Source organism: Phyllobates terribilis, unplaced genomic scaffold, assembly GCF_046119375.1.
Source record: "Phyllobates terribilis strain yellow unplaced genomic scaffold, ASM4611937v1 Scaffold_33__1_contigs__length_13283291, whole genome shotgun sequence".
In the NCBI taxonomy this organism is placed as follows: domain Eukaryota; kingdom Metazoa; phylum Chordata; class Amphibia; order Anura; family Dendrobatidae; genus Phyllobates; species Phyllobates terribilis.
In genome coordinates this window covers 317,885-334,399 of record NW_027362793.1, presented here as the reverse complement: position 1 = coordinate 334,399, position 16,515 = coordinate 317,885, and the positions used below count along the sequence as shown (strand labels likewise).

The 16,515-nt window shown below is 55.9% G+C and overlaps 1 protein-coding gene across 1 annotated transcript in view; it reads right to left on the bottom strand.

The window, feature by feature from the left end:
* Positions 1 to 16,294, bottom strand: part of WDR24 (WD repeat domain 24) — a 54,593-nt gene extending 38,299 nt beyond the window's left edge. Inside the window, 8 exon segments of the mRNA XM_073660656.1 lie at positions 7,793 to 7,897; positions 7,974 to 8,089; positions 8,162 to 8,277; positions 11,467 to 12,139; positions 12,468 to 12,645; positions 12,772 to 13,378; positions 13,380 to 13,427; positions 16,220 to 16,294. Of these exon segments, the coding sequence (XP_073516757.1) occupies positions 7,793 to 7,897; positions 7,974 to 8,089; positions 8,162 to 8,277; positions 11,467 to 12,139; positions 12,468 to 12,645; positions 12,772 to 13,378; positions 13,380 to 13,427; positions 16,220 to 16,279 (1,903 nt within the window). The 5' untranslated portion in view covers positions 16,280 to 16,294.
* Between the last annotated feature and the right edge of the window lie 221 nt (positions 16,295 to 16,515).

Below are 16,515 nucleotides of genomic sequence, written 5' to 3'. Positions count from 1 at the left end.
TGCACTCACTATTCTGCTGGTGCAGTCACTGTGTACATTACATTACTGATCCTGAGTTACATCCTGCATTATACTCCAGAGCTGCACTCACTATTCTGCTGGTGCAGTCACTGTGTACATACATTACATTACTGATCCTGAGTTACATCCTGTATTATACTCCAGAGCTGCACTCACTATTCTGCTGGTGCAGTCACTGTGTACATACATTACTGATCCTGACTTACATCCTGTATTATACTCCAGAGCTGCACTCACTATTCTGCTGGTGCAGTCACTGTGTACATACATTACTGATCCTGAGTTACCTCCTGTATTATACTCCAGAGCTGCACTCAATATTCTGGTGGTGCAGTCACTGTGTACATACATTACGTTATTGATCTTGAGTTATATCCTGTATTATACTCCAGAGCTGCACTCACTATTCTGCTGGTGCAGTCACTGTGTACATACATTACATTACTGATCCTGAGTTACCTCCTGTATTATACTCCAGAGCTGCACTCACTATTCTGCTGGTGCAGTCACTGTGTACATACATTACTGATCCTGAGTTACATCCTGTATTATACTCCAGAGCTGAACTCACTATTCTGCTGGTGCAGTCACTGTGTACATACATTACATTACTGACCCTGAGTTACATCCTGTATTATACTCCAGAGCTGCACTCAATATTCTGCTGGTGGAGTCACTGTGTACATACATTACATTACTGATCCTGAGTTACATCCTGTATTATACTCCAGAGCTGCACTCACTATTCTGCTGGTGGACTCACGGTGTACATACATTACATTACTGATCCTGAGTTACATCCTGTATTATACTACAGAGCTGCACTCACTATTCTGCTGGTGCAGTCACTGTGTACATACATTACATTACTGATCCTGAGTTACATCCTGTATTATACTCCAGAGCTGCACTCACTATTCTGCTGGTGGAGTCACTGTGTACATACATTACATTACTGATCCTGAGTTACATCCTGTATTATACTCCAGAGCTGCACTCACTATTCTGCTGGTGCAGTCACTGTGTATATACATTACATTACTGATCCTGAGTTACATCCTGTATTATACTCCAGAGCTGCACTCACTATTCTGCTGGTGGACTCACGGTGTACATACATTACATTACTGATCCTGAGTTACATCCTGTATTATACTCCAGAGCTGCACTCACTATTCTGCTGGTGGAGTCACTGTGTACATACATTACATTACTGATCCTGAGTTACATCCTGTATTATACTCCAGAGCTGCACTCACTATTCTGCTGGTGCAGTCACTGTGTACATACATTACATTACTGATCCTGAGTTACATCCTGTATTATACTCCAGAGCTGCACTCACTATTCTGCTGGTGCAGTCACTGTGTACATACATTACATTATTGATACTGAGTTACATCCTGTATTATACTCCAGAGCTGCACTCACTATTCTGCTGGTGCAGTCACTGTGCACATACATTACATTACTGATCCTGAGTTACCTCCTGTATTATACTCCAGAGCTGCACTCAATATTCTGCTGGTGCAGTCACTGTGCACATACATTACTGATCCTGAGTTACATCCTGTATTATACTCCAGAGCTGCACTCACTATTCTGCTGGTGCAGTCACTGTGTACATACATTACATTACTGATCCTGAGTTACCTCCTGTATTATACTCCAGAGCTGCTCTCACTATTCTGCTGGTGCAGTCACTGTGTGCATACATTACTGACCCTGAGTTACATCCTGTATTATACTCCAGAGCTGCACTCAATATTCTGCTGGTGGAGTCACTGTGTACATACATTACATTACTGATCCTGAGTTACATCCTGTATTATACTCCAGAGCTGCACTCACTATTCTGCTGGTGGACTCACGGTGTACATACATTACATTACTGATCCTGAGTTACATCCTGTATTATACTACAGAGCTGCACTCACTATTCTGCTGGTGCAGTCACTGTGTACATACATTACATTACTGATCCTGAGTTACATCCTGTATTATACTCCAGAGCTGCACTCACTATTCTGCTGGTGGAGTCACTGTGTACATACATTACATTACTGATCCTGAGTTACATCCTGTATTATACTCCAGAGCTGCACTCACTATTCTGCTGGTGCAGTCACTGTGTATATACATTACATTACTGATCCTGAGTTACATCCTGTATTATACTCCAGAGCTGCACTCACTATTCTGCTGGTGGACTCACGGTGTACATACATTACATTACTGATCCTGAGTTACATCCTGTATTATACTCCAGAGCTGCACTCACTATTCTGCTGGTGGAGTCACTGTGTACATACATTACATTACTGATCCTGAGTTACATCCTGTATTATACTCCAGAGCTGCACTCACTATTCTGCTGGTGCAGTCACTGTGTACATACATTACATTACTGATCCTGAGTTACATCCTGTATTATACTCCAGAGCTGCACTCACTATTCTGCTGGTGCAGTCACTGTGTACATACATTACATTATTGATACTGAGTTACATCCTGTATTATACTCCAGAGCTGCACTCACTATTCTGCTGGTGCAGTCACTGTGCACATACATTACATTACTGATCCTGAGTTACCTCCTGTATTATACTCCAGAGCTGCACTCAATATTCTGCTGGTGCAGTCACTGTGCACATACATTACTGATCCTGAGTTACATCCTGTATTATACTCCAGAGCTGCACTCACTATTCTGCTGGTGCAGTCACTGTGTACATACATTACATTACTGATCCTGAGTTACCTCCTGTATTATACTCCAGAGCTGCTCTCACTATTCTGCTGGTGCAGTCACTGTGTGCATACATTACTGATCCTGAGTTACATCCTGTATTATACTCCAGAGCTGCACTCACTATTCTGCTGGTGCAGTCACTGTGTACATACATTACTGATCCTGAGTTACATCCTGTATTATACTCCAGAGCTGCACTCACTATTCTGCTGGTGCAGTCACTGTGTACATACATTACATTACTGATCCTGAGTTACCTCCTGTATTATACTCCAGAGCTGCACTCACTATTCTGCTGGTGCAGTCACTGTGTGCATACATTACTGATCCTGAGTTACATCCTGTATTATACTCCAGAGCTGCACTCACTATTCTGCTGGTGCAGTCACTGTGTACATACATTACTGATCCTGAGTTACATCCTGTATTATACTCCAGAGCTGCACTCACTATTCTGCTGGTGCAGTCACTGTGTACATTACATTACTGATCCTGAGTTACATCCTGCATTATACTCCAGAGCTGCACTCACTATTCTGCTGGTGCAGTCACTGTGTACATACATTACATTACTGATCCTGAGTTACATCCTGTATTATACTCCAGAGCTGCACTCACTATTCTGCTGGTGCAGTCACTGTGTACATACATTACTGATCCTGACTTACATCCTGTATTATACTCCAGAGCTGCACTCACTATTCTGCTGGTGCAGTCACTGTGTACATACATTACTGATCCTGAGTTACCTCCTGTATTATACTCCAGAGCTGCACTCACTATTCTGCTGGTGCAGTCACTGTGTACATACATTACATTAATGATCCTGAGTTACATCCTGTATTATACTCCAGAGCTGCACTCACTATTCTGCTGGTGCAGTCACCGTGTACATACATTACATTACTGATCCTGAGTTACATCCTGTATTATACCCCAGAGCTGCACTCACTATTCTGCTGGTGCAGTCACTGTGTACATACATTACATTACTGATCCTGAGTTACCTCCTGTATTATACTCCAGAGCTGCACTCACTATTCTGCTGGTGGAGTCACAGTGTACATACATTACATTACTGATCCTGAGTTACATCCTGTATTATACTCCAGAGCTGCACTCACTATTCTGCTGGTGCAGTCACTGTGTACATACATTACATTACTGATCCTGAGTTACCTCCTGTATTATACTCCAGAGCTGCACTCACTATTCTGCTGGTGGAGTCACTATTACAGGAGCTTGCTGACTGTTTCCAGTAGCATTATGACTGCAGAGATGAACAGTGCCAGAGTCGTTCTGCGGGTTGCCCGTGGTGGCGGTATTACTCACAGTGCGGTGGCGGTATTACGGTGCGGTGGCGGTATTACTCACGGTGCGGTGGCGGTATTACTCACGGTGCGGTGGCGGTATTACTCACAGTGCGGTGGCGGTATTACTCACGGTGCGGCGGCGGTATTACTCACGGTGCGGTGGCGGTATTACTGATGGTGCGGTGGCGGTATTACTCACAGTGCGGTGGCGGTATTACTCACGGTGCGGTGGCGGTATTACTCACGGTGCGGTGGCGGTATTACTCACGGTGCGGTGGCGGTATTACTCACGGTGCGGTGGCGGTATTACTCACGGTGCGGTGGCGGTATTACTCACGGTGCGGTGGCGGTATTACTCACGGTGCGGTGGCGGTATTACTCACGGTGCGGTGGCGGTATTACTCACGGTGCGGTGGCGGTATTACTCACGGTGCGGCGGCGGTATTACTCACGGTGCGGCGGCGGTATTACTCACGGTGCGGTGGCGGTATTACTGATGGTGCGGTGGCGGTATTACTCACAGTGCGGTGGCGGTATTACTCACGGTGCGGTGGTGGTATTACTCACGGTGCGGCAGCGGTATTACTCACGGTGCGGTGGTGGTATTACTCACGGTGCGGTGGCGGTATTACTCACTGTGCGGTGGCGGTATTCCTCACGGTGGCGGTATTCCTCACGGTGCGGCAGCGGTATTACTCACAGTGCGGTGGTGGTATTACTCACGGTGGCGGTATTACTCACGGTGCGGTGGCAGTATTACTCGCGGTGTGGCGGCGGTATTCCTCACGGTGCGGCAGCGGTATTACTCACGGTGCGGTGGTGGTATTACTCACGGTGGCGGTATTACTCGCGGTGTGGCGGCGGTATTACTCACGGTGTGGCGGCGGTATTACTCGCGGTGCGGCGGCGGTATTACTCACGGTGCGGTGGCGGTATTACTCACGGTGGCGGTATTACTCACAGTGCGGTGGCGGTATTACTCACGGTGCGGCGGCGGTATTACTCGCGGTGTGGCGGCGGTATTACTCACTGTGCGGTGGCGGTATTCCTCACGGTGGCGGTATTCCTCACGGTGCGGCAGCGGTATTACTCACAGTGCGGTGGTGGTATTACTCACGGTGCGGTGGTGGTATTACTCACGGCGGCGGTATTACTCGCGGTGCGGCGGCGGTATTACTCACGGTGCGGTGGCGGTATTACTCACGGTGGCGTGGCGGTATTACTCACGGTGCAGTGGCGGTATTACTCACGGTGCGGTGGCGGTATTACTCACGGTGGCGGTATTACTCACGGTGCGGTGGCAGTATTACTCGCGGTGTGGCGGCGGTATTACTCGCGGTGTGGCGGCTGTATTACTCGCGGTGTGGTGGCGGTATTACTCGCGGTGTGGTGGCGGTATTACTCACGGTGGCGGTATTACTCGCGGTGTGGTGGCGGTATTACTCACGGTGGCGGTATTACTCACGGTGCGGTGGCGGTATTACTCGCGGTGGCGGTATTACTCACGGTGCGGTGGCGGTATTACTCGCGGTGTGGTGGCGGTATTACTCGCGGTGTGGCGGCGGTATTACTCGCGGTGTGGTGGCGGTATTACTCGCGGTGTGGTGGCGGTATTACTCGCGGTGTGGCGGCGGTATTACTCGCGGTGTGGTGGCGGTATTACTCACGGTGGCGGTATTACTCGCGGTGCGGTGGCAGTATTACTCGCGGTGTGGTGGCGGTATTACTCGTGGTGTGGCGGCGGTATTACTCGCGGTGTGGTGGCGGTATTACTCGCGGTGTGGCGGCGGTATTACTCGCGGTGTGGTGGCGGTATTACTCACGGTGGCGGTATTACTCGCGGTGCGGTGGCAGTATTACTCGCGGTGCGGCGGCGGTATTACTCGCGGTGTGGCGGCGGTATTACTCGCGGTGTGGCGGCGGTATTACTCGCGGTGTGGCGGCGGTATTACTCGCGGTGTGGCGGCGGTATTACTCGCGGTGTGGCGGCGGTATTACTCGCGGTGTGGCGGCGGTATTACTCGCGGTGTGGTGGCGGTATTACTCGCGGTGTGGCGGCGGTATTACTCGCGGTGTGGCGGCGGTATTACTCACGGTGTGGTGGCGGTATTACTCGCGGTGTGGCGGCGGTATTACTCACGGTGGAGGTATTACTCACGGTGCGGTGGCAGTATTACTCGCGGTGTGGCGGCGGTATTACTCACGGTGTGGCGGCGGTATTACTCACGGTGGCGGTATTACTCACGGTGCGGTGGCAGTATTACTCACGGTGGCGGTATTACTCACGGTGCGGTGGCAGTATTACTCGCGGTGTGGTGGCGGCATTACTCACGGTGGCGGTATTACTCACGGTGCGGTGGCAGTATTACTCGCGGTGTGGTGGCAGTATTACTCGCGGTGTGGCGGCAGTATTACTCACGGTGGCGGTATTACTCGCGGTGCGGTGGCAGTATTACTCGCGGTGTGGTGGCGGTATTACTCGCGGTGTGGCGGCGGTATTACTCGCGGTGTGGTGGCGGTATTACTCGCGGAGTGGCGGCGGTATTACTCGTGGTGTGGTGGCAGTATTACTCGCGGTGTGGTGGCGGTATTACTCGCGGTGTGGCGGCGGTATTACTCACGGTGGCGGTATTACTCGCGGTGCGGTGGCAGTATTCCTCGCGGTGTGGCGGCGGTATTACTCGCGGTGTGGCGGCGGTATTACTCGCGGTGTGGCGGCGGTATTACTCACGGTGGCGGTATTACTCGCGGTGCGGCGGCAGTATTACTCGCGGTTGCGGCGGCGGTATTACTCACGGTGCGGCGGCGGTATTACTCGCGGTGTGGCGGCGGTATTACTCGCGGTGTGGCGGCGGTATTACTCGCGGTGTGGCGGCGGTATTACTCGCGGTGTGGCGGCGGTATTACTCGCGGTGCGGCGGCGGTATTGCTCGCGGTGCGGCGGCGGTATTGCTCGCGGTGCGGCGGCGGTATTGCTCACGGTGCGGCGGCGGTATTGCTCGCGGTGCGGCGGCGGTATTACTCGCGGTGCGGCGGCGGTATTACTCGCGGTGCGGCGGCGGTATTACTCGCGGTGCGGCGGCGGTATTGCTCGCGGTGCGGCGGCGGTATTACTCGCGGTGTGGCGGCGGTATTACTCGCGGTGTGGTGGCGGTATTACTCGCGGTGTGGTGGCGGTATTACTCGCGGTGTGGCGGCGGTATTACTCGCGGTGTGGCGGCGGTATTACTCGCGGTGTGGTGGCGGTATTACTTGCGGTGTGGTGGCGGTATTACTCACGGTGCGGTGGCAGTATTACTCGCGGTGTGGTGGCGGTATTACTCACGGTGCGGTGGCAGTATTACTCGCGGTGTGGCGGCGGTATTACTCGCGGTGTGGCGGCGGTATTACTCGCGGTGTGGTGGCGGTATTACTCGCGGTGTGGCGGCGGTATTACTCACGGTGCGGCGGCGGTATTACTCGCGGTGTGGTGGCGGTATTACTCACGGTGCGGCGGCGGTATTACTCACGGTGTGGCGGCGGTATTACTCACGGTGCGGCGGCGGTATTACTCATGGTGGCGGTATTACTCACGGTGCGGTGGCAGTATTACTCGCGGTGCGGCGGCGGTATTACTCACGGTGCGGCGGCGGTATTACTCATGGTGGCGGTATTACTCACGGTGCGGTGGCAGTATTACTCGCGGTGCGGCGGCGGTATTACTCACGGTGCGGATGCTCGTGGTCCATTAGATACAACTCGTCCTCATCTACCTCCACGTCCCCCAGGAGATAGTCAGCAGGAACGTCGCTGCCCTCCGTCTCCTCGTTCTCTGCACAGTGAATAGAAACAATGTAACATGGCGGACGGCGGAGCCTCAGACACGAGCGCGGCGCCCCCATCCTCACCATCGTTATTAATGGCGGCGGCGTCCATCAGAGTGCTGTCGGCCCGGCTGTCCCCCTTGCTGAGCTCCAGCCGCGCGTCGCTGCCCATCCCGGGCGTCAGATCCTTCATGTTATAGCTGCACAGAGAAGGGCAGAGTTACAGGACGGCTCTGAGGATGCACCGAGGACACGGGGTGCGGGGGTCCCACCTGTTCAGGAGGGGCAGGGAGCTGCCGCTTTTGCCCAGGCTGTGGTTGAGGTTGGTGGGTGGCACCGTGCCCGCGCTGCAGTAGATGATCCCCAGCATCGCCCACGTCTGCGCCACCTGGAGGGAAGATACCGTGAATCTGGTGAAGGAGGTCGGTCCAGATACACCTCAGACACCGCAAAGCAGTTCCGCAGCAGCAGTCTCTGACCTAAGGCTCTTGAGCTGCTGAGGAACTATATCACCCAGCATGCCCTGATGTGTGAAATCCTGCGAGTTTCAGATCGGACTTTTACGGATGCAGCAACACCGAAAATATTTTTTAAATTCTTTTTTTAAATAAATTTTTAGTCCATAGGGGACCCAAGGTGCCATTGCGGGGTGTTGACGCATGCTCCCATCAGCCAGGGCGCACGCTCCCACCAGCCAGGGCGCAAGCTCCCACCAGCCAGGGCGCAAGCTCCCACCAGCCAGGGGGCACGCTCCCACCAGCCAGGGGGCACGCTCCCACCAGCCAGGGGGCACGCTCCCACCAGCCAGGGCGCACGCTCCCATCAGCCAGGGCGCACGCTCCCACCAGCCAGGGCGCAAGCTCCCACCAGCCAGGGGGCACGCTCCCACCAGCCAGGGGGCACGCTCCCACCAGCCAGGGCGCACGCTCCCACCAGCCAGGGGGCACGCTCCCACCAGCCAGGGGGCACGCTCCCACCAGCCAGGGGGCACGCTCCCACCAGCCAGGGCGCACGCTCCCACCAGCCAGGGCGCACGCTCCCACCAGCCAGGGCGCACGCTCCCCCCACAGACAGGGCGCACGCTCCCACCAGCAAAAGGGCCCGCTCCCCCCCCCCCCCAGCCAGGGCGCAAGCTCCCACCAGCCAGGGCGCACGCTCCCACCCCCAGACAGGGCGCACGCTCCCCCCCCACCCCAGACAGGGCGCACGCTCCCCCCCCACCCCAGACAGGGCGCACGCTCCCCCCCCACCCCAGACAGGGCGCACGCTCCCCCCCCCACCCCAAACAGGGCGCACGCTCCCCCCCCCACCCCAGACAGGGCGCACGCTCCCCCCCCCACCCCAGACAGGGCGCACGCTCCCCCCCCACCCCAGACAGGGCGCACGCTCCCCCCCCACCCCAGACAGGGCGCACGCTCCCCCCCCACCCCAGACAGGGCGCACGCTCCCCCCCCACCCCAGACAGGGCGCACGCTCGCCCTCCACCCAGCCAGGGTGCACGCTCCCCCCCCCCACAGCCAGGGCGCACGCTCCCCCCCCCAGCCAGGGCGCACGCTCCCCCCCCCACAGCCAGGGCGCACGCTCCCCCCTCCAGCCAGAGCACACGCCCCCCCCCCCCCAGCCAGGGCGCACGCTCCCCCCCCCCACAGCCAGGGCGCACGCTCCCCCCCCCCCCAGCCAGGGCGCACGCTCCCCCCCCCCCCCCCAGACAGGGCGCACGCTCCCCCCCCACCCCAGACAGGGCGCACGCTCGCCCTCCACCCAGCCAGGGTGCACGCTCCCCCCCCCCACAGCCAGGGCGCACGCTCCCCCCCCCCAGCCAGGGCGCACGTTCCCCCCCCCACAGCCAGGGCGCACGCTCCCACCAGCCAGGGGGCACGCTCCCACCAGCCAGGGCGCACGCTCCCACCAGCCAGGGCGCACGCTCCCACCAGCCAGGGCGCACGCTCCCACCAGCCAGGGGGCACGCTCCCACCAGCCAGGGGGCACGCTCCCACCAGCCAGGGGGCACGCTCCCACCAGCCAGGGCGCACGCTCCCACCAGCCAGGGCGCAAGCTCCCACCAGCCAGGGCGCACGCTCCCCCCACAGACAGGGCGCACGCTCCCACCAGCCAGGGGGCACGCTCCCACCAGCAAAAGGGCCCGCTCCCCCCCCCCCCCAGCCAGGGCGCAAGCTCCCACCAGCCAGGGCGCACGCTCCCACCCCCAGACAGGGCGCACGCTCCCCCCCCACCCCAGACAGGGCGCACGCTCCCCCCCCCACCCCAGACAGGGCGCACGCTCCACCCCCACCCCAGACAGGGCGCACGCTCCCCCCCCACCCCAGACAGGGCGCACGCTCCCCCCCCACCCCAGACAGGGCGCACGCTCCCCCCCCACCCCAGACAGGGCGCACGCTCCCCCCCCACCCCAGACAGGGCGCACGCTCCCCCCCCCACCCCAAACAGGGCGCACGCTCCCCCCCCACCCCAGACAGGGCGCACGCTCCCCCCCCACCCCAGACAGGGCGCACGCTCCCCCCCCACCCCAGACAGGGCGCACGCTCCCCCCCCACCCCAGACAGGGCGCACGCTCCCCCCCCCACCCCAGACAGGGCGCACGCTCCCCCCCACCCCAGACAGGGCGCACGCTCGCCCTCCACCCAGCCAGGGTGCACGCTCCCCCCCCCCACAGCCAGGGCGCACGCTCCCCCCCCCCAGCCAGGGCGCACGCTCCCCCCCCCACAGCCAGGGCGCACGCTCCCCCCTCCAGCCAGAGCACACGCCCCCTCCCCCCCAGCCAGGGCGCACGCTCCCCCCCCCCCACAGCCAGGGCGCACGCTCCCCCCCTCCCCCAGCCAGGGCGCACGCTCCCCCCCCCCCCCCCCAGACAGGGCGCACGCTCCCCCCCCACCCCAGACAGGGCGCACGCTCGCCCTCCACCCAGCCAGGGTGCACGCTCCCCCCCCCCACAGCCAGGGCGCACGCTCCCCCCCCCCAGCCAGGGCGCACGCTCCCCCCCCCACAGCCAGGGCGCACGCTCCCCCCTCCAGCCAGAGCACACGCCCCCCCCCCCCCCCCCCAGCCAGGGCGCACGCTCCCCCCCCCCCCAGCCAGGGCGCACGCTCCCCCCCCCCACAGCCAGGGCGCACGCTCCCCCCCCCCCCCCCAGCCAGGGCGCACGCTCCCCCCCCACCCCAGACAGGGCGCACGCTCCCCCCCCACCCCAGACAGGGCGCACGCTCGCCCTCCACCCAGCCAGGGTGCACGCTCCCCCCCCCCACAGCCAGGGCGCACGCTCCCCCCCCCCCCACAGCCAGGGCGCACGCTCCCCCCTCCAGCCAGAGCACACGCCCCCCCCCCCCCAGCCAGGGCGCACTCCCCCCCCCCCCCACAGCCAGGGCGCACGCTCCCCCCCCCACAGCCAGGGCGCACGCTCCCCCCCCCCCCCCAGCCAGGGCGCATGCCTGCTCTTGTTTCTCACCTGCCATCTGTTCAGCCGCACGCCCCACCCCCAGACAGGGGGCACGCTCTCCCCTCCAGCCAGAGCACACGCCCCCCCCCCCAGCCAGGGCGCATGCCTGCTCCCGTTTCTCACCTGCCATCTGTTCAGCTCTCGAGCCACTTTGGCGTTGTGGTCACACAGTTCGGCCAGAGGTTTCCCGGCCAGGACGTACTTCTCTGCCGTGGTCACGAAGCAGCCCATGTCCCCTCCGCCCGCCTCAAACACCATCAGGCCGCTGGAGATGTTCTCGAACTGCTCCATGGGGTCCTGCTTCCTCAAGAAGAAGATGGGATGTCGCCGGTCGTAGGGTTTCCTATTGGAGTCCTGTGATGAGGTGGAGGAGGAAATCAGACTTTCCTTGGCGGCAAATGCCAGGTCACCGAACAGTCCATAGCATAGGCCTTCGGGGTTGGCGCGGTCTATGGGCCGTCGGGCGTCTCTGAAGATGTGCTGGTACAGGGTGCTGTCCTTAGATCCCGAGAGCATGAAGTACGGGTCGTGCAGGTGGCGCCAAACGATGCCCGTCGTCACGTCCTTGTGTTCTTCGAAAGTGGCGAAAGGTATGAACGGCCGGCGCACGTCCCACACGTAGATGTTGTGGTCCACCATCATGGAACACGTCCCTATGTGGTACTTCCTCTCCGGGCGCCACTTCACCCGGGCCACAGAGGCGATGGTCTGCACGCAGTAGATTTCTTTGGCCCGATTGGTGTTCATGTCCCACACTTTCACCATCTTGTCCCGACCGCCGGTGGCCAGCCATCCTCTATGAAGAAGGGATCAAAGAGTGAGTGCCATGAAGGCCGAGAAGGGTGGGAGTTACTACGTATAAAGTTGTAGGGGTACCCTCTAGAAACTCGCACCTTCACCCCGGGGACCTCAAAAATCAGTGTAATGTGAGGAAAAGGGGGATGCAGCTGCAGTTTCCGGATGCTGTGAGAGGGGAGAGAGAGCTGCAGTTGGAAAGCTCCTCAGAAGACAAAGTGACGGGTGAAGATCGGGGTATAAGGAGGAAATATACAGGGGGCACTACTATTTCCCCTACATCTGTGTGTGGTCAAACGCCCCACAATGTGGTTTTCGGGGGCACATACCGATCCTCCGGGTGCCAGTCGCAGCAGAAGACCGGCCCGTTATGGGCGGTGAACATGCGCTCAAACCGATCCGGCCTCCGGATGTCCCAGAGCTGGACGTTCCCGTTCTCAAACGTGGCGGCAAAGGTGAAGTAATCGCGGATGCTGAACTGGACGTCTCTCACGCTCTCGGACTGACCTGGGAAGAAGAGGAGACGTACATGGGGCGTGAACGAGACATCCCACATAAAACCGTACCCTCCGCGGCCTGGTAACCTGGGGGAGACGAAGAAGAACTACAACTCCCCAAACGCCCTGGAATCACCTGAGAAGGTGCTGACCGAGTCCTTCTTGCGGAGGTCGAAGCACTTCATGAATCCGTCCTGGGAGCCGCTGAGCAGCATGTAGACCTCGGTGGGGTGGAAGCAGACCTTGTTGACCGTCCTCTTGTGCTCGGTGAAGAGCTGGTCCTGCTTGTTCCGGGAGGGTTTGCCCAGGTTCCAAGTGACCACCACACCATTGGTGGCGGCCGTGGCCAGCAGGTTCTCATCCATCTGGTGCCACACCACATCGGCGCAGCTGAAATTCAGCGACGGCTTCCGGCCCACTCTGAGGTTCAACTTTTCCGCAAAGTGGTCGTCCTCCAAGGAGTAGATCTTAAAGATGTTACGTCCGGCCACCACCACTTGGGTGGCGTCGCGGCAGACGCTTATGGCGTTGGCGGGGGCGTCGAGGTGGCAGAACATGGTGCGACCAGTCAGGGTGTTACCGCCTAGGGCCGTGGTCACCCGCGCCATCTTCTCTATGGCAGGTCCACGGCCGCTGGCCCCCTTCCACACGCCGCTGAGGGTCTCCACAAGAGCGGTTCTACGGACCGACGCAGAGAAAGAGCATGCTCCTCCGGGAACGCGAGGGAAGGAGCGGCACGGACGGAGGTCCTCCAGGAAAGGGGTCCGGTGTGGGGTTATACAGCCACAAAATCTGCAAAACACAAAAGCAGAGTATTCTGGGATCATAAGGGGGTGAGGGGCGAATAGAGACAACAGACGGGGTCCCCTGACTAGAAGCCCCCAGAGAGAAAAACAGGACACCCGGCTACCTAAAAACAAAATGTGGAGAACTACAAGTCCCATGTCATCAGATACAAGAGGACTACAAGTCCCATGTCATCAGATACAAGAGGACTACAAGTCCCATGTCATCAGATACAAGAGGACTACAAGTCCCATGTCATCAGATACAAGAGGACTACAAGTCCCATGTCATCAGATACAAGAGGACTACAAGTCCCATGTCATCAGATACAAGAGGACTACAAGTCCCATGTCATCAGATACAAGAGGACTACAAGTCCCATGTCATCAGATACAAGAGGACTACAAGTCCCATGTCATCAGATACAAGAGGACTACAAGTCCCATGTCATCAGATACAAGAGGACTACAAGTCCCATGTCATCAGATACAAGAGGACTACAAGTCCCATGTCATCAGATACAAGAGGACTACAAGTCCCATGTAATCAGATACAAGAGGACTACAAGTCCCATGTAATCAGATACAAGAGGACTACAAGTCCCATGTAATCAGATACAAGAGGACTACAAGTCCCATGTAATCAGATACAAGAGGACTACAAGTCCCATGTAATCAGATACAAGAGGACTACAAGTCCCATGTAATCAGATACAAGAGGATTACAAGTCCCATGTAATCAGATACAAGAGGATTACAACTCCCATGTAATCAGATACAAGAGGATTACAACTCCCATGTAATCAGATACAAGAGGATTACAACTCCCATGTAATCAGATACAAGAGGACTACAACTCCCATGTAATCAGATACAAGAGGACTACAACTCCCATGTAATCAGATACAAGAGGATTACAACTCCCATGTAATCAGATACAAGAGGATTACAACTCCCATGTAATCAGATACAAGAGGATTACAACTCCCATGTAATCAGATACAAGAGGACTACAACTCCCATGTAATCAGATACAAGGGGACTACAACTCCCATGTAATCAGATACAAGGGGAATACAACTCCCATGTAATCAGATACAAGAGGACTACAACTCCCATGTAATCAGATACAAGAGGATTACAACTCCCATGTAATCAGATACAAGAGAATTACAACTCCCATGTAATCAGATACAAGAGGACTACAACTCCCATGTAATCAGATACAAGAGGACTACAACTCCCATGTAATCAGATACAAGAGGACTACAACTCCCATGTAATCAGATACAAGAGGACTACAACTCCCATGTAATCAGATACAAGGGGAATACAACTCCCATGTAATCAGATACAAGAGGACTACAACTCCCATGTAATCAGATACAAGAGGATTACAAGTCCCATGTAATCAGATACAAGAGGATTACAAGTCCCATGTAATCAGATACAAGAGGACTACAACTCCCATGTAATCAGATACAAGAGGATTACAACTCCCATGTAATCAGATACAAGAGGATTACAACTCCCATGTAATCAGATACAAGAGGACTACAACTCCCATGTAATCAGATACAAGAGGACTACAACTCCCATGTAATCAGATACAAGATGACTACAACTCCCATGTAATCAGATACAAGAGGACTACAACTCCCATGTAATCAGATACAAGAGGATTACAACTCCCATGTAATCAGATACAAGAGGACTACAACTCCCATGTAATCAGATACAAGAGGACTACAACTCCCATGTAATCAGATACAAGAGGACTACAACTCCCATGTAATCAGATACAAGAGGACTACAACTCCCATGTAATCAGATACAAGAGGATTACAACTCCCATGTAATCAGATACAAGAGGACTACAACTCCCATGTAATCAGATACAAGAGGACTACAACTCCCATGTAATCAGATACAAGAGGACTACAACTCCCATGTAATCAGATACAAGAGGATTACAACTCCCATGTAATCAGATACAAGAGGATTACAACTCCCATGTAATCAGATACAAGAGGACTACAACTCCCATGTAATCAGATACAAGAGGATTACAACTCCCATGTAATCAGATACAAGAGGACTACAACTCCCATGTAATCAGATACAAGAGGATTACAACTCCCATGTAATCAGATACAAGATGACTACAACTCCCATGTAATCAGATACAAGAGGACTACAACTCCCATGTAATCAGATACAAGATGACTACAACTCCCATGTAATCAGATACAAGAGGACTATAACTCCCATGTAATCAGATACAAGAGGACTACAACTCCCATGTAATCAGATACAAGAGGATTACAACTCCCATGTAATCAGATACAAGATGACTACAACTCCCATGTAATCAGATACAAGAGGACTACAACTCCCATGTAATCAGATACAAGATGACTACAACTCCCATGTAATCAGATACAAGATGACTACAACTCCCATGTAATCAGATACAAGATGACTACAACTCCCATGTAATCAGATACAAGAGGACTACAACTCCCATGTAATCAGATACAAGAGGACTACAACTCCCATGTCATCAGATACAAGAGGACTACAACTCCCATGTAATCTCTCTCTCCATCCACCTTGGGGAGAACTATAAGTCGCAGTAAGTCCGGAATCCCGTGAGAATAATGAAGAAGACGCCACCTGCTCCTGTAAACAAGAAGAAAGTATCCGGGGGGAGCAGAATGTTGGTGCACCCGCAGTGTCCGGTCACAACCTCGCACACCCGCCCGAACTACAGTCATCCGCGGCACCCGGGACACTCACCGGCTCACTCGTGACACCGGAAAAAGCCCTGGTTGTAAATGGTCCGATGCTTATTTTCATCCCCTATGTGCTCAGTAATCCCAGAATAAAGATTCCGCGCATATAACGTTCCGCCTGGCGTAGGACTGGCATGGCTGGTGTGAGGCGGCGGGCCGGATGTGGGCTGCACTCAGTGACCCCAGGAGACTGTCTATGTGCCTGTCAGAGTGCCCCCATAGCAGTGTCTGCTGGAGACTGTCTATGTGCCTGTCAGAGTGCCCCCATAGCAGTGTCTGCTGGAGACTGTCTATGTGCCT